Genomic DNA, 24,881 nt, shown 5'->3' on the forward strand with positions numbered 1-24,881 from the left:
TCTGCCGCCTGCTCGTCACGCACACAGGCTCTGCCGCCTGCTCGTCACGAACACAGGCTCTGCCGCCTGCTCGTCACGAACACAGGCTCTGCCGCCTGCTCGTCACGAACACAGGCTCTGCCGCCTGCTCGTCACGCACACAGGCTCTGCCGCCTGGACGTCACGCACACAGGCTCTGCCGCCTGGACGTCACTCACACAGGCTCTGCCGCCTGGACGTCACTCACACAGGCTCTGCCGCCTGGACGTCACTCACACAGGCTCTGCCGCCTGGACGTCACTCACACAGGCTCTGCCGCCTGGACGTCACTCACACAGGCTCTGCCGCCTGCACGTCACGCACACAGGCTCTGCCGCCTGCACGTCACGCACACAGGCTCTGCCGCCTGCACGTCACGCACACAGGCTCTGCCGCCTGCACGTCACGCACACAGGCTCTGCCGCCTGCACGTCACGCACACAGGCTCTGCCGCCTGCACGTCACGCACACAGGCTCTGCCGCCTGCACGTCACGCACACAGGCTCTGCCGCCTGCACGTCACGCACAGGCTCTGCTTCCCTCACATTACAAAGACGCTCGCTGTCTACAACATGCAGTCAGTCCAGTACTACAAGCGAAGTTACAACATACAACTCTTTCATAAGTCTCATACTGCTCTGCAGCCTCACACGCTGCTCTCCAGACACGCAGCCTCAAACGCTCCTCTGCAGACACGCAGCCTCACACGCTGCTCTGCAGACACGCAGCCTCACACGCTGCTCTGCAGACACGCAGCCTCACACGCTCCTCTGCAGACACGCCGCCTCACACGCTCCTCTGCAGACACGCCGCCTCACACGCTCCTCTGCAGACATGCCGCCTCACACGCTCCTCTGCAGACACGCAGCCTCACACGCTCCTCTGCAGACACGCCGCCTCACACGCTCCTCTGCAGACACGCAGCCTCACACGCTCCTCTGCAGACACGCCGCCTCACACGCTCCTCTGCAGACACGCCGCCTCACACGCTCCTCTGCAGACACGCCGCCTCACACGCTGCTCTGCAGACACGCCGCCTCACACGCTGCTCTGCAGACACGCCGCCTCACACGCTGCTCTGCAGACACGCCGCCTCACACGCTGCTCTGCAGACACGCCGCCTCACACGCTGCTCTGCAGACACGCCGCCTCACACGCTGCTCTGCAGACACGCAGCCTCACACGCTGCTCTGCAGACACGCAGCCTCACACCGCGGCTCTTGTCCACCTGGGATCGTTGTTGGCATCTATATGGATACAAATTACCCCCACGCCCCTCCCAGGGGTTCGCATATGCGGAAGTGTGGCAATTATCAGGGTCACCAAACTCTGAGTTCCGTCACTTGGACCCCGTTCACCGTCACCTGGCATTTTCTGAGGCCCCCTGCCAGTACTGCAGGCAGAGTAGGCAAAGAAGGAGCAGCGCCAGTGAACGCTGCAGTCCATCGGTTCTGGGACTTGGTCAGTTCCACCATCTCTCTGTACCAAGGTGCTATATGATCCTCACCTGGCACTGCGGACCCAGGAACTCCTCCGCACAACTCCATATAGACGGCTCCCATCACTCCCCCGAGCTGCTGTAGAGACCCCAGGACACCTAAGCAATGTCTCCTTCCGGCAGAACAGCTCCTCCAGGCTTCAGACTGTGCTTGCAATGCTGTGGCCGCCTTTACCCCAGACTTTCAATGTTTACACTGCAATCACCGATGCTCTTTGGTACTTCTGCCCACATCCAAAACACCAATTTTAGGGATTCACGCTCTCACGTAAGCATTAGGCAGTGTTCACACAGGCGGTTTGGTCCAAACAGGTGCAGTTTTATTGTTTTCATAAAACTCCAATGGATTTGAAACAAAAACCAGAACCAGCCTCCCCTGGACACAGATGTATCACCGCCTTAAACACTCCACTCTGCTCAACCTCCAGCACACTGACTCCCTAGTGAACTTATCACCTGGTTCTTAGTCAAAGCTTGCTAGGTGCATCTAATCACGACCTGCAGCGCTAAGCGTTAACCCTGTCCTACCTGGCCTAAGCGCTTCAGTCACTCGGATGTTAAATAATGGACACCCTGAAGATTAAAGCACACAGCAGCCATCACAGGTCTAGATTTCCCGGGTGTTCCCTTATTTTAAGAGGGTGCACACTCCCCATGATGTAGCTCCTTCACATTGCATGACCGAACTTTGTAGGAAGTACACGGACTCCTCTGTTCTCCGCCTCACAAGCTCTGACTTCGTTCCATCTGTACAATGACTTTCTTTCCCCCGCAGACTGGTGAGAGAGGTGACTGGCGTCAACGTGAACATGAGAGTGGGAATCCACAGTGGACGGGTGCACTGCGGGGTGCTGGGGCTGCGGAAGTGGCAGTTTGATGTGTGGTCAAATGATGTCACCCTGGCCAATCACATGGAAGCGGGAGGCAAAGCTGGGTAAGTGGAGAGTAAAAAATGTATCACTCCCATCATCCCCGACCCCAGAGCTCACAATCTAATCTCCTATCACACCGTGTATCATTACTCCCATCATCCCTGACCCCAGAGCTCACAATCTAATCTCCTATCACACCGTGTATCATTACTCCCATCATCCCTGACCCCAGAGCTCACAATCTAATCTCCTATCACACAGTGTATCACTACTCTCATCATCCCTGACCCCGGAGCTCACAATCTAATCTCCTATCACACAGTGTATCACTACTCTCATCATCCCTGACCCCAGAGCTCACAATCTAATCTCCTATCACACCGTGTATCATTACTCCCATCATCCCTGACCCCAGAGCTCACAATCTAATCTCCTATCACACAGTGTATCACTACTCTCATCATCCCTGACCCCGAAGCTCACAATCTAATCTCCTATCACACAGTGTATCACTACTCTCATCATCCCTGACCCCAGAGCTCACAATCTAATCTCCTATCACACAGTGTATCACTACTCCCATCATCCCTGACCCCGGAGCTCACAATCTAATCTCCTATCACACAGTGTATCACTACTCCCATCATCCCTGACCCCGGAGCTCACAATCTAATCTCCTATCACACAGTGTATCACTACTCTCATCATCCCTGACCCCAGAGCTCACAATCTAATCTCCTATCACACAGTGTATCACTACTCCCATCATCCCTGACCCCGGAGCTCACAATCTAACCTCCTATCACACAGTGTATCACTACTCCCATCATCCCTGACCCCGGAGCTCACAATCTAATATCCTATCACACAGTGTATCACTACTCCCATCATCCCTGACCCCGGAGCTCACAATCTAATCTCCTATCACACAGTGTATCACTACTCTCATCATCCCTGACCCCGGAGCTCACAATCTAATATCCTATCACACAGTGTATCACTACTCCCATCATCCCTGACCCCGGAGCTCACAATCTAATCTCCTATCACACAGTGTATCACTACTCCCATCATCCCTGACCCCGGAGCTCACAATCTAATATCCTATCACACAGTGTATCACTACTCCCATCATCCCTGACCCCGGAGCTCACAATCTAATCTCCTATCACACAGTGTATCACTACTCCCATCATCCCTGACCCCGGAGCTCACAATCTAATATCCTATCACACAGTGTATCACTACTCCCATCATCCCTGACCCCGGAGCTCACAATCTAATCTCCCATCACACAGTGTATCACTACTCCCATCATCCCTGACCCCAGAGCTCACAATCTAATATCCTATCACACAGTGTATCACTACTCCCATCATCCCTGACCCCAGAGCTCACAATCTAATATCCTATCACACAGTGTATCACTACTCCCATCATCCCTGACCCCAGAGCTCACAATCTAATCTATCACACAATGTATCACTACTCCCATCATCCCCGACCCCAGAGCTCACAATCTAATCTCCTATCACACAGTGTATCACTACTCCCATCATCCCTGACCCCAGAGCTCACAATCTAATCTCCCATTTCCTGGTTTAATACTTCTCATCCTTGTGAGATTATTGGCGATCTTGTCACATGATCTGTGTTTGGCGCGTATCTCCACGTGACGGCACTAGACATTTTAACTGTTGCGGAGCGTTGACCCTATGACCCTATTTAACCCTCGCTGTGCTTGTCTCTGCCATTCATTATTGATGTGTTTGTTCTGCTGCCATCTAATTGATAGGAGGTGACAGGCGGCATAAAAGGGCAGCGCAGGTCACAGCCCATTAATATTGGCGCCAGATTCCAATATTCCTTTATTTACATATTAATTGCCTGAAATATAATATTAAAATCAAAATCTGACTACTGACGATTTCCAGCTGATGTGATGGAAATGACGCGACGCCCAGAATCATTGCGCCAATTACTGTGCAGATTTTATGGAAATAACAGATAATGGACAATGACTGAAAGTGCCGGCGTCTAAGAGAAACAAGTTCAGAAAGTTCCTCCTCATGTGAGGGTCTCTGCTGTCACATAAAACATTCTTGCCCTGGTCTGGTCCTGCTCACACAGCTGAGGATCTGCTTCAGTTGCACCCAGTGCTCCTGATACAGGAGAGATCTGTGCGATGCTGCTGGACTAGATTCTATTGTAACAAACCCTCAGCTCTGAGAGCAGGACTAGCTCTAGTGATTGGTTAGAATACGCCTAATCGCCGTTTCTGCCACCGTTCATCTCGCGGTCCAATAATGACACCGTTTTTGTGCTTTCAGCCGCATTCACATCACGAAGGTGACTCTGAATTACCTGAACGGAGATTACGAGGTGGAGCCTGGCGCCGGAGGCGAACGCAACCCGTATCTGAAGAAGCACAATATCGAGACCTTCCTGATCGTCCGCTGCAGCCAGAAGAGGGTGAGATGCTGCAGGATCCAGGGATGGGGTCTGTGCAGCCACTTGTTTCTGTCCCTGGGAAAGCTGGGTGACTACCAATATGGCTGCCATTACCACCAGGCATTCTCGGGAGTCCATGTGGCCTATTGGGAAACATAGTCGCATCTAAAGCTGCACTCACAGTTCTGCTGCTTTTCAGTTACCTGAGCTCTCGGGCTGGTTCATGATCTGTGCGCTTTACTAAGGAGCATATCCGGAGACCTCTGGACCCGAGGCTCGTCCCTACCAGCTTGGATTCCCGGAGCTGCTGTTAGAATCCATATACTGTGTATATATGTATATATATAATATTACCAATAATAATACAATATAATGGAGAGATCATACTGCCACCCCATGACCATATCACCAGCACACACATACATAAACCTCCATACTGTTACTGATCACAAACTAGTATTCCATGGCCGAAACGGACAATAATACCGCCATATACAGGATCACGTCTGATATTGCTCCCATACATTGACCATGTAGCGGTGGATACCGACTCCTCTGACAGATGATGTCTTCTCTGTTTGAAGCCATTCATTTCTCCATCTGTCCCAGACCATTATGAAGACCCCCATATCCGTCCCCCAGAAATGAACACGTAGACATGTGGCTGATGCGTCTCTGACCTTGGGCCCAGCCCAATAATACTGCCCCCCCCCACTTTAGTGCCAGCCCCACTAATCGTGCCGGCCCCAATAATACTGCCCCCCCACTAATAGTGCCGGCCTCAATAATACTGCCCCCCCACTAATGGTGCCGGCCCCAATAATACTGTCTCCCCCACCACTAATAGTGCCGGCCCCAATAATACTGCCCCCCCATCACTAATAGTGCCGGCCCCAATAATACTGTCTCCCCCACTAATGGTGTCGGCCCCAATAATACTGCCCCCCCCCCACTAATAGTGCCGGCCTCAATAATACTGCCCCCCCCCACTAATGGTGACGGCCCCAATAATACTGTCTCCCCCACCACTAATAGTGCCGGCCCCAATAATACTGCCCCCCCACCACTAATAGTGCCCCCACCACTAATAGTGCCGGCCCCAATAATACTGCCCCCCCACTAATAGTGCCCGCCTCAATAATACTGCCCCCCCACTAATAGTGCCCGCCTCAATAATCTGCCTCAACAATAATGCCCCCACCACTAATAGTGCCCACCTCAATAATACTGCCCCCCCCACTAATAGTGCCCGCCTCAATAATCTGCCTCAATAATAATGCCCCCACCACTAATAGTGCCCACCTCAATAATACTGCCCCCCCCCACTAATAGTGCCGGCTCCAATAATACTGCCTCCCCCCACTATTAGTGCCCGCCCCAATAATACTGACTCCCTCCACTAATAGTGCCCGCCACAATAATACTGCCTCCCCTATTAATTGTGCCAAGCCCAATAATACTGCCCCTCCCCCACTAATAGTGCCTGCCTCAATAATACTGCCCCACCCCCACTAATAGTGCCCACCTCAACAATACTGCCTCCCCCACTAGTAGTGCCGGCTCCAATAATACTGCCTCCCCCATTAATTGTGCCAAGCCCAATAATACTGCCCCCCCCCACTAATAGTGCCGGCTCCAATAATACTACCCCCCCACTAATAGTGCCCGCCCCAATAATACTGTCTCCCCCCACTATTAGTGCCCGCCACAATAATACTGCCTCCCCCATTAATTGTGCCAAGCCCAATAATACTACCCCCCACTAATAGTTCCCAGTCCAATAACACTGCCTCCCCCACTAATAGTGCCCGCTCTTTGTGACTCCATATAATAAAAGCCCTCTCTCTTTGTCTGGATATATTAATAATGCCGCCAGCTCTTTCTCTACAAAGTCCGGCCGCTGCAGGCAGAGGGATGAAAACTGCAGAGCAGGAGGCGTCATTTCACCTGAATCCGTGTTAAAGGCAGTGACAAGCTTGGCTGGTCTGTGCGGAGAAGAGGACGTCACAGTTCAGTCAGCAAGATAGGGTGGCATATGGAAACCTGCCGAACTGTGAGTGCAGCTTTGGAGGTGACTGGAGGATAAGATATGATGTAAAAGCAGAATAGTGAGTGCAGCTCTGGAGGATAAAACATGATACGATAGCAGAACAGTGACTGCAGCTCTGGAGGTGACTGGAGAATAAAACACGATGTAATAACAGAATAGTGACTGCAGCTCTGGAGGTGACTGGAGAATAAGACACAATGTAACAGCAGAATAGTGAGTGCAGCTCTGGAGGATAAGACATGATACGATAGCAGGTAGTGACTGCAGCTCTGGAGGTGACTGGAAGGGTGCATATAGCAGCTGGACGCTCTGTACCTTTGGCTCTGTGGAGCTAACATAGAAAAAATTCAAAAAACTCACACCACAAGATATGGCCTTCCCAAAACCCTGTCTGATGGCAAATGCACATCTAGCAGGATGCAGCGGGCCTCCATTAATAAAGGCAAGGGGCAGCACAGGTGCAAACCACTGATAAAAACAACCACCCCACACCTACCAGACCATGGAGGGGTTGGCTGCCTAGTAGGAAAAATGCACATAGATAAGGCTTGCATAGGGCGCCAGTCACACAGGGAAGCGTGATGCAAAGTGTCTGGCTTGCAACCTATTAATGATGCCCCTAGTATTCTCAGGCGGGCTGCTCCAGCACTATGATATGTAGCACACAGTGACAGACGCCCCAATAGACCAAGCCAACAGAAAGAGGCCCGACTGCATCCTTTGGCTCTGTGGCACAGTCCTGACCGCCATGCCCTGTACCTGTACCCGGCTGATAAGATGCAGGTCGGCAGCGGTGAATGTGATGTCCTGCGGCTGCAGATCGTCTCTTACTTATGAAGATTAGATTTATTGGAGAGTGTCGGGGTTTGGACCTGGGGATGTCCAGGTGTTGCAGACCACTACTCCCAATATGCTCTGACAGCCTCACGTTGGTCAGTGCTATGTGAGCAGGTTATGGGCCCTCTGATCTGCCCTGGGGCCCGCTGACCTTTTACTTGGAGTAGCCTCCAATTGATGGACGTTCCCACATGGTGACGATATCGATGGGTTGTCCAGATCATCCACCCCTCACTCCCTTAATCTTCTGGTTCTGGAAACTTCTGGATTTATTTTCTTCCCTGGATGTAATGAAAGACAAACACGATTGTAATGAAATTACCGGCCCCAGAATCCACGTCCGCGGGTTATTGGTTGATAAAGCGAGAGCACCAGCCAAGGAAAGCAGCGTCCTCCCCGTCTCTACCACCCGGAGACTCGTCTTTCCTGGGATAAAGCCCATGTTACAGCGGACGTCCCGGATCCCAATGTTCGGCATGGGGGATGGGTGTCCGGGGGGCAGAAGTCGCTCTGTGCGGCAATATTGCAGCTGTGTGACCCCCCCCATGTCCCCCTCTGTTCTACAGAAAGAAGAGAAGGCGATGATAGCGAAGATGAGCCGCCAGAGAACCAACTCCATCGGGCACAACCCGGCGCACTGGGGGGTGGAGCGCAACTTCTACAACCACCTGGGGGGGAACCAAGTGTCCAAGGAGATGAAGAGAATGGTGAGAGGGATAATGAGTAGAGTCGAGCGACTTTGGTCGGATCGGGTTTCGTGAAACCCGAATGAAACAAAATAAGTTTCAGATGAAACTCGTCCGACTAGAGCAAAACAAAGTCGGAGTTTCGTCCGAAACCCGACCCCAATGCAAGTCAATGGGAAGTAAAAGTCGGACGAAACTCTGACTTTTTTTGCTCTAGTCGGACGAGTTTCATCTGAAACTTATTTTGTTTCATTCGGGTTTCACGAAACCCGATCCGACCAAAGTCGCTCAACTCTAATAATGAGGCATCACCCTCATCAATCACCTACATCACTCTTATCATCCTCCATCACCCTCCGTCACACTTATCTTACTCCATCACACCCATCATTCTCCTCCACCCTCTATAACACCCATCATCCTCCATCACACCCATCATCCTCCGTCACACTTATCTTACTCCATCACACCCATCTTACTCCATCATCCTCCATCACCCCCATCATCCTCCATCACACCCATCATCCTCCTCCACCCTCTATAACACCCATCATCCTCCGTCACTCATCTTACTCCATCATCCTCCTCCACCCTCTATAACACCCATCATCCTCCATCACACCCATCATCCTCCATCACCCTCTATAACACCCATCATCCTCCGTCACACTTATCTTACTCCATCACACCTATCTTACTCCATCATCCCCCATTACACCCATCATCCTCCATTACACCCATCATTCTCCGTCACACCCATCATCCTCCATCACACCTATCTTACTCCATCACACCCATCTTACTCCATCATCCTCCATCACACCCATCATCCTCCTCCACCCTCTATAACACCCATCATCTTCCGTCACACCCATCATCTTCCGTCACACCCATCATGCTCCATCACACCCATCATGCTCCATCACACCCATCATCCTCCATCACACCCATCTTACTCCGTCACACCTATCTTACGCCATCACACCCATCTTACTTCATCATCCTCCATCACACCCATCATCCTCCATCACCCACTATAACACCCATCATCCTCCGTCACACTTATCTTACTCCATCACACCTATCTTACCCCATCATCCTCCATTGCACCCATCATTCTCCGTCACACCCATCATCCTCCATCACACTCAACCTACTCTGTCACCCCCATCATGCTCCATTAAACCCATCATCCTCCTGCACATCCATCATCCTCCGTCACACTTATCTTACTCCATCACACCTATATTACACCCATCATTCTCCGTCACACCCATCATTCTCCGTCACACCCATCATTCTCCGTCACACCCATCATTCTCCGTCACACCCATCATTCTCCGTCACACCCATCATTCTCCGTCACACCCATCATCCTCCATCACACTCAACCTACTCTGTCACCCCCATCATGCTCCATTAAACCATCATCCTCCAGCACATCCATCATCCTCCAGCACACCCATCATCCTCCAGCACATCCATCATCCTCCAGCACACCCATCATCCTCCGTCACACTTATCTTACTCCATCACACCTATCTTACTCCATCATCCTCCATTACACCCATCATCCTCCATCACCCTCTATCACACCCATCATCCTCCGTCACACCCATCATCCTCCATCACCCTCTATAACATCCATCATCCTCCGTCACACCTATCTTACTCCATCATCCTCCGTCACACCCATCATCCTCCGTCACACTCATCTTGCTGTCACCCCCATCATCCTCCAGCACACCCATCCTCCTCCAGCACATCCATCATCCTCAAGCACATCCATCATCCTCCAGCACACCCATCATCCTCCAGCACACTCAACCTACTCTGTCACCCCCATCATGCTCCATTACACCCATCATCCTCCATCACACCCATCTTACTCCATCATCCTCCATTACACCCATCATCCTCCATCACACTCATCTTACTCTCACACCCATCATCCTCCATCACCCTCTATAACCCCCATCATCCTCCAGCACACCCATCATCCTCCGTCACACTTATCTTACTCCATCACACCTATCTTACCCCATCATCCTCCATTACACCCATCATCCCCCGTCACACCCATCATCCTCTGTCACACTCATCTTACTCTGTCTTACTCATCATCCTCCATCACATGCTATAACCCCCATCATCCTCCATCACACCCATCTTACTCCGTTACCCTTCTCATCCTCCATCACACCCATCATCCTCTGTTACACCCATCATCCTCCATAACACCCATCTTACTCCGTTACCCTTCTCATCCTCCATCACACCCATCATCCTCTGTTACACCCATCATCCTCCATCACACCCATCTTACTCCGTTACCCTTCTCATCCTCCATCACACCCATCATCCTCTGTTACACCCATCATCCTCCATAACACCCATCTTACTCCGTTACCCTTCTCATCCTCCATCACACCCATCATCCTCTGTTACACCCATCATCCTCCATAACACCCATCTTACTCCGTTACCCTTCTCATCCTCCATCACACCCATCATCCTCTGTTACACCCATCATCCTCCATCACACCCATCTTACTCCGTTACCCTTCTCATCCTCCATCACACCCATCATCCTCTGTTACACCCATCATCCTCCATCACACCCATGTTACTCCGTTACCCTTCTCATCCTCCATCACACCCATCATCCTCTGTTACACCCATCATCCTCCATCACACCCATCTTACTCCGTTACCCTTCTCATCCTCCATCACACCCATCATCCTCTGTTACACCCATCATCCTCCATCACACCCATCTTACTTCGTTACCCTTCTCATCCTCTATAACCCTCATCATCCTCAGTTTTCTGATTAAAGTTTATTTCCTGTTTTTCAGGGATTTGAGGATCCAAAAGACAAGTGAGTGTCCTGAACTTTGCACAGATAATGGATGCACTGTCCCAGCGCGGATGGTGGGGGTCTTCCCATCATTGTATGGTCAGAGCGGGGGAGGGGCGGCTCAATTGCTGGACTTCTGGTGTCCATTTGTCAGTAATCTGTAAATCCCGGATTCTGGCAGCCGCTCCGGATTATCACCTCCATCATTATGAGGCTTTTACAATTACTGAAGAGTTTTAACCCGTTTTCAGGCAGATTAACGATGCGCATTAGAGGGTCCTCAACCTCCAGGGTCTGGGCAGTCCTATGCAAATCTAAACAATCACACTTTGTGACTGCAGACTGATACGTTTCACCTGCGCTGATACATTGTAACAAACGTTCTGGGCAGGAGAGCGATATAGACATAAAGGAGAAGGTTTCCATTCCCTTACAGAAAGCATGGCGGACGCATTTTTGGAGGTCATTGGCTCCTCTGGGAGTTGTAGTTCTTGTGTTGGCTCAGCTGTGTCGCTGGGCAAACAACCCGGATATTCGGGATAAAAGCGTCTTCTGCTCGGACCCCCGGGACGCAGCTTTTCTCACGGGTAAAACGTCTCCGGCTCATCCCATAGTCAGAGCAATGAACTCCTCTGTCCGCGAGCCGGGAAATGTAAGACGCGCGGAATAACCCCTTCCTGCCCAGAGCTGACAACCAGAACCCCTTGCTCTGCCCTGTACCTATAGGACCCCACGGTCTGCCCCTTGGTGACTCGTGGTCCCGGTCATCACGTCTCCACTATCTTGTATGTGAAAAAAGAAATTCTCTCCTCCAAGTCACTTAACCCCTCATTTTCATGTCTGGCCTTTTAGGAATATTCAGGAGAACATGAACCCTGAGGATGAGGTAGACGAATTTTTGGGTCGCGCTATTGATGCCCGGAGCATCGACCGACTGCGCTCAGAACACGTTCGTAAAATCCTACTGACCTTCCGGGAGCCCGACCTGGAGAAGAAGGTGAATATCTCACCCTGTGACCTCCCTACTGTAGTGTTAGATCCAGTCGGGAATCTGCACGACATCCTTTAGATCCATGTGATATGGCCGCAAATACGGCTCAGTACAAAGATGACCTCATGTCTGGATGATATCATAGTACTGAGGACACAATATTATCATCATCATCATCATCATCATCATCAAGGTGCTAGAGCATAAGGGTTGTTATAGAGAGAAGGCCAAAAACTAAATAACCTGCAGCCACCACTAGGCGGAGCGCCCTGTATATAGAGATATAGGATAAGATTTTGTCTGCAGCCACCACTAGGGGATCTCCCTGTATACAGAGATACATGATAAGATCCTGTCTGCAGCCACCACTAGGGGGAACTCCCTGTATACAGAGTTACATGATAAGATCCTGTCTGCAGCCACCACTAGGGGGAGCTCCCTGTATACAGAGTTATATGATAAGATCCTGTCTGCAGTCACCACTAGGGGGAACTCCCTGTATACAGAGTTACATGATAAGATCCTGTCTGCAGTCACCACTAGGGGTAGCTCCCTGTATACAGAGATACATGATAAGATCCTGTCTGCAGTCACCACTAGGAGGAGCTCCCTGTATACAGAGATACGTGATAAGATCCTGTCTGCAGTCACCACTAGGGGGAGCTCCCTGTATACAGAGATACGTGATAAGATCCTGTCTGCAGTCACCACTAGGGGGAGCTCCCTGTATACAGAGATACGTGATAAGATCCTGTCTGCAGTCACCACTAGGGGGAGCTCCCTGTATACAGAGATACGTGATAAGATCCTGTCTGCAGTCACCACTAGGGGGAGCTCCCTGTATACAGAGATACATGATAAGATCCTGTCTGCAGTCACCACTAGGGGGAGCTCCCTGTATACAGAGATACGTGATAAAATCCTGTCTGCAGTCACCACTAGGGGGAACTCCCTGTATATACAGAGTTACATGATAAGATCCTGTCTGCAGCCACCACTAGGGGGAGCTCCCTGTATACAGAGATACATGATAAGATCCTGCCTGCAGCCACCACTATAAGGCTATGCTCACACGTTGCGTTTTTGCTCCTTTTTTTTGCAGAGAAAAGCTACTTACAAAGACCAGGTTTTGCTGTGCTTCTGTTGATAAACTTTAGTTCCCCCCCCAAAAAAAAAGCGTGATTTAACTTACTTAGGTTTTTGGACCAAATCGAAGCAAAACCTGATACCTGCGCTGATAGAAGTGACGCTGCAATTTTCCAAATCACAACAAGAGAGCACAAAATGACAAATTTGAAAAAATACTCTGCAGTAAAAAAAAAAAAAAAACATATAAAAGTAATCAGCAAGTGCTGTATAACAAATACAGGGTATTTAGTCGACACATGTTTTGCAAAAAATACATACCAAGCTGCTTCACCACTTCACGGTAACCCTTCACGAAGCAGTCCCTATCTAATGTATTCAAAACCTGAACATGTGAACAGTGTCTGAATGAACAGGATACCGACAGGCGCTTCCCAGTATATGGGCTTGTTGGTGAAAGACAGCTCATTACCCTGTATTTGTTATACAGCACTTGCTGATTACTTTTATATGTTTTTTTTTTTTTTTACTGCAGAGTATTTTTTCAAATTTGTCATTTTGTGCTCTCTTGTTGTGGTTCAGCCATTGGGTGGTGTGGGCATTGTCTTACCGACTTGTTCACACTTGTGCATGTCACATATACAGTGGGGCAAAAAAGTATTTAGTCAGTCAGCAATAGTGCAAGTTCCACCACTTAAAAAGATGAGAGGCGTCTGTAATTTACATCATAGGTAGACCTCAACTATGGGAGACAAACAGAAAAAAAAAATCCAGAAAATCACATTGTCTGTTGTTTTTTTCATTTTATTTGCATATTATGGTGGAAAATAAGTATTTGGTCAGAAACAAAATTTCATCTCAATACTTTGTGATATATCCTTTGTTGGCAATGACAGAGGTCAAACGTTTTCTGTAAGTCTTCACAAGGTTGCCACACACTGTTGTTGGTATTTTGGCCCATTCCTCCATGCAGATCTCCTCTAGAGCAGTGATGTTTTTGGCTTTTCGCTTGGCAACACGGACTTTCAACTCCCTCCAAAGGTTTTCTATAGGGTTGAGATCTGGAGACTGGCTAGGCCACTCCAGGACCTTGAAATGCTTCTTACGAAGCCACTCCTTCGTTGCCCTGGCAGTGTGCTTTGGATCATTGTCATGTTGAAAGACCCAGCCACGTTTCATCTGCAATGCCCTTGCTGATGGAAGGAGGTTTGCACTCAAAATCTCACGATACATGGCCCCATTCATTCTTTCATGTACCCGGATCAGTCGTCCTGGCCCCTTTGCAGAGAAACAGCCCCAAAGCATGATGTTTCCACCACCATGCTTTACAGTAGGTATGGTGTTTGATGAATGCAACTCATTATTCTTAGTCCTCCAAACACGACAAGTTGTGTTTCTACCAAACAGTTCCAGTTTGGTTTCATCAGACCATAGGACATTCTCCCAAAACTCCTCTGGATCATCCAAATGCTCTCTAGCAAACTTCAGACGGGCCCGGACATGTACAGGCTTAAGCAGTGGGACACGTCTGGCACTGCAGGATCTGAGTCCATGGTGGCATAGTGTGTTACTTATGGTAGGCCTTGTTACATTGGTCCCAGCTCTCTGCAGTTCATTCACTAGGTCCCCCCGCGTGGTTCGGGGATTTTTGCTCACCGTTCTTGTGATCATTCTGACCCCACGGGGTGGGATTTTGCGTGGAGCACCAGATCGAGGGAGATTATCAGTGGTCTTGTATGTCTTCCATTTTCTAATTATTGCTCCCACAGTTGATTTCTTCACTCCAAGCTGGTTGGCTATTGCAGATTCAGTCTTCCCAGCCTGGTGCAGGGCTACAATTTTGTTTCTGGTGTCCTTTGACAGCTCTTTGGTCTTCACTAGTGTTGAGCATTCCGATACCGCAAGTATCGGGTATCGGCCGATACTTGCTGTATCGGAATTCCGATACCGACTTCCGATATTTTTTCAATATCGGAAGTCGGAATCGGAAGTTCAAAGTTGATTGACAGCCTGACGTCATCATGATGCGCGGTGTGTGCGCATCATGATGCGTCGTCATTTCGGGCCTTCCGGGGGTCTCTGCCGGGGGGCTGTGCCGGCCTGCCGGGGGGCTGTGTGGACTGCCCGGGGTCTGTACCGGCCTGCCGGGGGGCTGTGCCGGCCTGCCGGTGGTCTGTGCACCCTGTGGGGGTCTGTACCGGCCTGCCGGGGGGCTGTGCCGGCCTGCCGGGGGGCTGTGCACCCTGTGGCGGTCTGTACCGGCCTGCCGGGGGGCTGTGCCGGCCTGCCGGGGGGCTGTGCTGATGTCCGGGGGTCTGTGCAAGCATCGTCCGATGGGACTACAAGTCCCATCTGGCGATGCCTGCTACCATGACAGTGATTGACACATTAGCCAATGATGGGACAGTAGTAGTCCCATCATCCGGCTAATGTGTTAAATGTTAAAAAAAAAAAAAAAACTACATACATACAGTGGGGAAAAAAAGTATTTAGTCAGTCAGCAATAGTGCAAGTTCCACCACTTAAAAAGATGAGAGGCGTCTGTAATTTACATCATAGGTAGACCTCAACTATGGGAGACAAACTGAGAAAAAAAATCCAGAAAATCACATTGTCTGTTTTTTTTTCATTTTATTTGCATATTATGGTGGAAAATAAGTATTTGGTCAGAAACAAGCAATCAAGATTTCTGGCTCTCACAGACCTGTAACTTCTTCTTTAAGAGTCTCCTCTTTCCTCCACTCATTACCTGTAGTAATGGCACCTGTTTAAACTTGTTATCAGTATAAAAAGACACCTGTGCACACCCTCAAACAGTCTGACTCCAAACTCCACTATGGTGAAGACCAAAGAGCTGTCAAAGGACACCAGAAACAAAATTGTAGCCCTGCACCAGGCTGGGAAGACTGAATCTGCAATAGCCAACCAGCTTGGAGTGAGGAAATCAACTGTGGGAGCAATAATTAGAAAATGGAAGACATACAAGACCACTGATAATCTCCCTCGATCTGGTGCTCCACGCAAAATCCCACCCCGTGGGGTCAGAATGATCACAAGAACGGTGAGCAAAAATCCCAGAACCACGCGGGGGGACCTAGTGAATGAACTGCAGAGAGCTGGGACCAATGTAACAAGGCCTACCATAAGTAACACACTACGCCACCATGGACTCAGATCCTGCAGTGCCAGACGTGTCCCACTGCTTAAGCCTGTACATGTCCGGGCCCGTCTGAAGTTTGCTAGAGAGCATTTGGATGATCCAGAGGAGTTTTGGGAGAATGTCCTATGGTCTGATGAAACCAAACTGGAACTGTTTGGTAGAAACACAACTTGTCGTGTTTGGAGGAAAAAGAATACTGAGTTGCATCCATCAAACACCATACCTACTGTAAAGCATGGTGGTGGAAACATCATGCTTTGGGGCTGTTTCTCTGCAAACAGGGGGCCAGGACGACTGATCTGGGTACATGAAAGAATGAATGGGGCCATGTATCGTGAGATTTTGAGTGCAAACCTCCTTCCATCAGCAAGGGCATTGAAGATGAAACGTGGCTGGGTCTTTCAACATGACAATGATCCAAAGCACACCGCCAGGGCAACAAAGGAGTGGCTTCGTAAGAAGCATTTCAAGGTCCTGGAGTGGCCTAGCCAGTCTCCAGATCTCAACCCTATAGAAAACCTTTGGAGGGAGTTGAAAGTCCGTGTTGCCAAGCGAAAAGCCAAAAACATCACTGCTGTAGAGGAGATCTGCATGGAGGAATGGGCCAACATACCAACAACAGTGTGTGGCAACCTTGTGAAGACTTACAGAAAACGTTTGACCTCTGTCATTGCCAACAAAGGATATATCACAAAGTATTGAGATGAAATTTTGTTTCTGACCAAATACTTATTTTCCACCATAATATGCAAATAAAATGAAAAAAAAACAGACCATGTGATTTTCTGGATTTTTTTTTCTCAGTTTGTCTCCCATAGTTGAGGTCTACCTATGATGTAAATTACAGACGCCTCTCATCTTTTTAAGTGGTGGAACTTGCACTATTGCTGACTGACTAAATACTTTTTTTCCCCACTGTACTACATGCATGCTACATACATACTACATGTTACATACATACTACATACATACTACATACATACTACATACATACTACATACATACTACATACATACATAACACATATATACTACATACATACTACATACATACTACATACATACTACATACATACTACATATATACTACATGCATGCTACATACATACTACATGCTACATACATACTACATGCATGCTACATACATACTACATGCTACATACTACATATATACTACATGCATGCTACATACATACTACATGCTACATATATACTACATACATACTACATGCATGCTACATACATACTACATGCTACATACATACTACATATATACTACATGCATGCTACATACATACTACATGCTACATACATACTACATATATACTACATACATACTACATACATACTACATGCATGCTACATGCTACATACATACTACATATATACTACATGCATGCTACATACATACTGCATGCTACATGCATGCTACATACATACTACATACATACTACATGCTACATACATACCACATATATACTACATACATACTACATACAATACATTCATACAATACATACATAGACATACAGTACATATAACATAGAGTAACATACTTACCAATACTTGTCACATTGTTCCCCGAAGCCATTGTCTTTTACGGAATAAATATTAACATAACAAACCACAAAAATACTCACCCACGATCCGAAGCAGTCCACGAGTGTGTCCCACGACGATCTTGGGTAGAGAACTGCAGCATCAGCTGTTGCTGCCGTTCTCTACGGGCTGCAGGAATCCAATGACGGAAGGTAGGTATCCTTCAGCACTGTATTCCTCCGCCACTTAAAAAAAAAAAAAGTCCCTAGTCTCACTTTATGCCATTGCTGTGTGGGAATTTCCCACGCAGCAATGGCATAAAGTGAGACTAGGGACTTTTTTTTTTTTTTTAAGTGGCGGAGGAATACAGTGCGGAAGGATACCTACCTTCCGTCATTGGATTCCTGCAGCCCGTAGAGAACGGCAGCAACAGCTGATGCTGCAGTTCTCTACCCAAGATCGTCGTGGGACACACTCGTGGACTGCTTCGGATCGTGGGTGAGTATTTTTGTCGTTTGTTATGTTAATATTTATTCCGTAAAAGACAATGGCTTCGGGGAACAATGTGACAAGTATTGGTAAGTATGTTACTCTATGTTATATGTACTGTATGTCTATGTATGTATTGTATGAATGTATTGTATGTAGTATGTATGTAGTATATATGTGGTATGTATGTAGCATGTAGTATGTATGTAGCATGCATGTAGCATGCAGTATGTATGTAGCATGCATGTAGTATATATGTAGTATGTATGTAGTATGTATGTAGTATGTATGTAGCATGCATGTAGTATATATGTAGCATGTATGTAGCATGCATGTAGCATGCATGTAGTATGTATGTAGTATATATGTAGTATGTAGTATGTATGTAGCATGTAGTATGTATGTAGCATGTAGTATGTATGTAGCATGTAGTATGTATGTAGTATTTTTTTTTTTTTTTTATTTTTTTTTTAACATTTAACACATTAGCCGGATGATGGGACTACTACTGTCCCATCATTGGCTAATGTGTCAATCACTGTCATGGTAGCAGGCATCGCCAGATGGGACTTGTAGTCCCATCGGACGATGCTTGCACAGACCCCCGGACATCAGCACAGCCCCCCGGCAGGCCGGCACAGCCCCCCGGCAGGCCGGCACAGCCCCCCGGCAGGCCGGCACAGCCCCCCGGCAGGCCGGCACAGCCCCCCGGCAGGCCGGTACAGACCCCCACAGGGTGCACAGCCCCCCGGCAGGCCGGCACAGCCCCCCGGCAGGCCGGCACAGCCCACCGGAGCCTGCACAGACCCCCTGGCAGGCCGGCACAGCCCCCCGAAAGGCCCGTACAGACCCCAGAGAGGCTGTACAAGGGAAAAACAGGATTTTTCTTATTCCGATACCGGAAGTCCCATAGACTTGAATGGGACTTCCGGTATCGGAATCGGCGATACTGATACTTTTTTTAAGATCGGCCGATCCATTCCGATCCGATACTTTGAAGTATCGGACGGTATCGCTCAACTCTAGTCTTCACCATAGTGTAGTTTGGAGTCAGACTGTTTGAGGGTGTGCACAGGTGTCTTTTTATACTGATAACAAGTTTAAACAGGTGCCATTACTACAGGTAATGAGTGGAGGAAAGAGGAGACTCTTAAAGAAGAAGTTACAGGTCTGTGAGAGCCAGAAATCTCGATTGCTTGCTTCTGACCAAATACTTATTTTCCACCATAATATGCAAATAAAATGAAAAAAAAACAGACAATGTGATTTTCTGGATTTTTTTTTCTCAGTTTGTCTCCCATAGTTGAGGTCTACCTATGATGTAAATTACAGACGCCTCTCATCTTTTTAAGTGGTGGAACTTGCACTATTGCAAACTGACTAAATACTTTTTTGCCCCGCTGTATGTTTTTTATATGTTTTTTTTATGTTTTTAATTTTCCAAATCAGTCAGGAAAATAAAACCAATGTCCGCATTGATTTCTGAAATCTCACAGATTTTGCTTGTAATGTAAGACCCATCCATTAAACCATTAGAAAAAACACAGCAGCAAAACACAATGTGTGACCATAGCACCATGAGGGACGGGTGTTGTGCTGGGAGTTGTAGTGCCTTGGTATGTTTTGAGCTTTCTGATCCTCCCTTTTGTCTGCAGTATTCCAAGCAGGTGGATGATCGGTTTGGTGCCTACGTCTCGTGTGCGTTTATAGTCTTCCTCTTCATCTGTTTTGTGCAGATCATCATCGTTCCACAGTAAGTTAAACTTGAGGGGGTTCCTGGAGCTCGGATTAGAGAAGATCATTAATATGAGTGGGGTCCGACATCCCGTTGCCCACCGATAGGCTGATACCGGTCCCCCGGCGGGTTCACAGCACATGACCGAGCAGCACAGCACTGTACACTCTCTAGTGGCTGAACCTGGTACTGCTAGATGTCATCTTTCACCACGTTGAACTGGACACAGGATGTAATATTGGTGCAGAGCGGAATAAAGCGACGTTTGGAATAAGGCGACGTTGGAATAAAGAGACGTTTGGAATAAGGAGACGTTTGGAATAAGGAGACGTTTGGAATAAAGAGATGTTTGGAATAAGGAGACGTTTGGAATAAGGCGACGTTTGGAATAAGGAGACGTTTGGAATAAGGCGACGTTTGGAATAAGGCGACGTTTGGAATAAGGCGACGTTTGGAATAAGGCGACGTTTGGAATAAGGCGACGTTTGGAATAAGGCGACGTTTGGAATAAGGCGACGTTTGGAATAAGGCGACGTTTGGAATAAAGCGACGTTTGGAATAAAGAGACGTTTGGAATAAGGAGACGTTTGGAATAAGGAGACGTTTGGAATAAAGAGATGTTTGGAATAAGGAGACGTTTGGAATAAGGCGACGTTTGGAATAAGGAGACGTTTGGAATAAGGCGACGTTTGGAATAAGGCGACGTTTGGAATAAGGCGACGTTTGGAATAAGGCGACGTTTGGAATAAGGCGACGTTTGGAATAAGGCGACGTTTGGAATAAGGCGACGTTTGGAATAAGGCGACGTTTGGAATAAGGCGACGTTTGGAATAAGGCGACGTTTGGAATAAGGCGACGTTTGGAATAAGGCGACGTTTGGAATAAGGCGACGTTTGGAATAAGGAGACGTTTGGAATAAGGAGACGTTTGGAATAAGGCGACGTTTGGAATAAGGCGACGTTTGGAATAAGGCGACGTTTGGAATAAGGCGACGTTTGGAATAAGGCGACGTTTGGAATAAGGCGACGTTTGGAATAAAGCGACGTTTGGAATAAAGAGACGTTTGGAATAAGGAGACGTTTGGAATAAGGAGACGTTTGGAATAAAGAGACGTTTGGAATAAGGAGACGTTTGGAATAAGGCGACGTTTGGAATAAGGAGACGTTTGGAATAAGGCGACGTTTGGAATAAGGCGACGTTTGGAATAAGGCGACGTTTGGAATAAGGCGACGTTTGGAATAAGGCGACGTTTGGAATAAGGCGACGTTTGGAATAAGGCGACGTTTGGAATAAAGCGACGTTTGGAATAAAGCGACGTTTGGAATAAGGCGACGTTTGGAATAAGGCGACGTTTGGAATAAGGCGACGTTTGGAATAAGGCGACGTTTGGAATAAGGCGACGTTTGGAATAAGGCGACGTTTGGAATAAGGCGACGTTTGGAATAAGGCGACGTTTGAAATAAAGCGACGTTTGGAATAAGGCGACGTTGGATTAAGGAGACGTTTGGAATAAGGAGACGTTTCTCTATTCCTCCTCTCTGTTGTGGAGTCACTTACAGGTTAACATTTGTCATAAGTGGGTGTTCTCAGTGTTTTCTGAGGTTGTGCTCATGGTATCTCAGGAGCCAGATGGTCATCAGTGTGGTTTTGGGGAGCACCTTTAGCGTGAGGGGACGTTGTGTCTATAGTCTGGTCCAGGTGCTAGTTCTGAGGGTCCGGTCTGTAATAACAGCCCCCCCCTGTCTGTGATTGCAGCTCCACCTTCATGCTGGGCTTCTTTCTCGCCTGCTTCCTCATCCTCCTCATCGTGCTGAGCGTCTCCCTGATCTACTCCTGTATCAAGGTGAGTGGACTCGACCTGTGCTCTCACTGTAATTAGCGGCTGTAGGAGTCGGATGATGGGCTCAGTAGTCGCATCCGCTGACACCAGTGACCGGAGGTAAACCATATACCTCCGATCACAGCTGAGCGCTCCTGCTGTCTTTTGATAGCGTGGGAACCGCGGCTCTCTGACTGGCAGGGAGGATTTTACCGCCAAACAGATGTGGTGTTTGCCGCGCCGTCATGCACATTCAAAAGAACATGAAAATCATTAAAATGACGCAACAAACGTGCATTAAAAAATGAGCAGATTGTCCGCAGCGGTTTCCCTAACAAGAGACCTGTTCTTGGTACAGAAGTGTGCGGACTTGTAGTCCTTCCTCCGCCTCGCGCTCCTCTTTGTTTGCTTTTTCTTTTCTCAGTCATTTGATTATCATTTTATGAGTCGCCATCATTTATTTCTGTCTGTCTGAGCGACATTTAATGCTGACGAGTGGGAAATTGAGATCCATTACCCAATAAATGTCCCCAGACCAGAGGCGACATGTAATAAAATTATCCCCTGCAGTCACCGGACACAGAACATTCAGAGACCCGAGGCGCTCGGAATATTCTGAGGCTGTGATGGAAAACCTCCTAATAGGCCGCCACAGGCTGCAACATTTTCCATGTCTGCGTCTCGGGGGTTGGGGGAGGGAGAAACCTCCTGGAGGGTCCCATAAACTCTCGCGCTTCCCCTCCTCCTTCTATAGGATACTCCGTATCTGCAGGAGTCAGCTAAGTCCTGCCTCCCTAGTGATAAACCTGAAATACAGCTGACAGCTTGTTACAATGTAACAGTGCAGTGATCAGTCTAAAACCCCCCAGGATGTGTGCTGCTGCGGTGTGTAGCTCACAGAGCATTGTTCACACTGATACATTATAACAGGTCGAGGACTGACAGCACTAGATTGGAAGTGCTTTGGCTCCTGGTGTCGGTGTAACCTCTGATCCGTTTCCTTCTGCAGCTCTTCCCAGCTCCGCTCCAGACTTTATCTAAAAAGATTGTGCAATCTCGGATTAACAGCACGGCGGTGGGAATCGTAACCATAATCCTCGTCTTCCTTGCTTCATTTATTAACATGGTAAGAATGAACGATAACACCGAGGAGGATCTGTCACAATGTGGCACCTAGAGCGGCCACAGGCTACATCCACAGATAATGGAACTTTTATCCTCCAGAGCTGTACTCACTATTCTGCTGTTACATCATTCCTTATCCTCCAGACCTGCAGTCACTATTCTGCTGTTTAATCATGTCTCATCCTGCAGAGCTGCAGTCACTATTCTGTTGTTCTATCGTGTCTCATCCTCCAGTCACCTCCAGAGCTGCAGTCACTATTCTGCTGTTATATCATGTGTTAACCTCCAGAGCTGCAGTCACTATTCTGCTGTTATATCGTGTGTTAACCTCCAGAGCTGCAGTCACTATTCTGCTGTTATATTGTGTACTAGCTGAAGAGCCCGGCGCTGCCCGGGCATAGTAACTAACTGTGGTTAGTTATAGCAAATTATAATTATCCTCCATCCCATAGTCCCGTGCCCATATACCCATCATACATATCCACCATCCCATAGGCCCGTGCCCATATACCCATCATACATATTCGCCATCCCATAGTCGAGTGCCCATATACCCATCACACATCCGCCATCCCATAGTCCCGTGCCCATATACCCATCATACATATCCTCCATCCCATAGTCCAGTGCCCATATAACCATCATACATATCCTCCATCCCATAGTCCAGTGCCCATATGCCCATCACTCATCCTCCATCCCATAGTCCCGTGCCCATATACCCATCATACATATCCACCATCCCATAGTCCTGTTCCCATATACCCATCATACATATCCTCCATCCCATAATCCAGTGCCCATATACCCATCATACATATCCTTCATCCCATAATCCAGTGCCCATATACCCATCACACATCCTCCATCCCATAGTCCCATGCCCATATACCCGTCATACATATCCTCCATCCCATAGTCCAGTGCCCATATACCCATCACACATCATCCATCCCATAGTCCCGTGCCCATATACCCATCATATATATCCGCCATCCCATAGTCCCATGCCCATATACCCGTCATACATATCCTCCATCCCATAGTCCAGTGCCCATATACCCATCACACATCATCCATCCCATAGTCCCGTACCCATATACCCATCATATATATCCGCCATCCCATAGTCCCGTGCCCATATACCCGTCATACATATCCTCCATCCCATAGTCCAGTGCCCATATACCCATCATACATATCCTCCATCCCATAGTCCAGTGCCCATATACCCATCATACATATCCTCCATCCCATAGTCGTGTCCATATACCCATCACACATCCTCCATCCCATAGTCCCATGCCCATATACCCGTCATACATATCCTCCATCCCATAGTCCCGTGCCCATATACCCGTCATACATATCCTCCATCCCATAGTCCCGTGCCCATATACCCATCACACATCCTCCATCCCATAGTCCCGTGCCCATATACCCATCATACATATCCTCCATCCCATAGTCCCGTGCCCATATACCCGTCATACATATCCTCCATCCCATAGTCGTGTCCATATACCCATCACACATCCTCCATCCTATAATCCAGTGCCCATATACCCATCATACATATCCTCCATCCCATAGTCCCGTGCCCATATACCCATCATACATATCCTCCATCCCATAGTCCCGTGCCCATATACCCATCACACATCATC

The 24,881-nt window shown here is 48.3% G+C and overlaps 1 protein-coding gene across 3 annotated transcripts in view; it reads left to right on the forward strand.

The window, feature by feature from the left end:
• Positions 1-24,881, forward strand: part of ADCY5 (adenylate cyclase 5) — a 111,911-nt gene that overhangs the window by 77,240 nt on the left and 9,790 nt on the right. For all 3 annotated transcript variants that reach the window (XR_012220260.1, XM_073545259.1, XM_073545260.1), the window contains exons 6-13: positions 2,292-2,450; positions 4,719-4,860; positions 8,293-8,433; positions 11,270-11,292; positions 12,124-12,268; positions 20,191-20,288; positions 22,026-22,113; positions 23,099-23,215. Coding sequence is in view for 2 of the 3 variants with exons in the window: in XM_073545259.1 (XP_073401360.1) it covers positions 2,292-2,450; positions 4,719-4,860; positions 8,293-8,433; positions 11,270-11,292; positions 12,124-12,268; positions 20,191-20,288; positions 22,026-22,113; positions 23,099-23,215 (913 nt within the window). In the remaining variant the exon portion in view is untranslated. The remainder of the gene's footprint in view (positions 1-2,291; positions 2,451-4,718; positions 4,861-8,292; positions 8,434-11,269; positions 11,293-12,123; positions 12,269-20,190; positions 20,289-22,025; positions 22,114-23,098; positions 23,216-24,881) is intronic.

This window comes from Dendrobates tinctorius, unplaced genomic scaffold (genome assembly GCF_039654945.1).
Source record: "Dendrobates tinctorius isolate UK_male_01 unplaced genomic scaffold, ASM3965494v1 ptg000143l, whole genome shotgun sequence".
Taxonomy (NCBI): domain Eukaryota; kingdom Metazoa; phylum Chordata; class Amphibia; order Anura; family Dendrobatidae; genus Dendrobates; species Dendrobates tinctorius.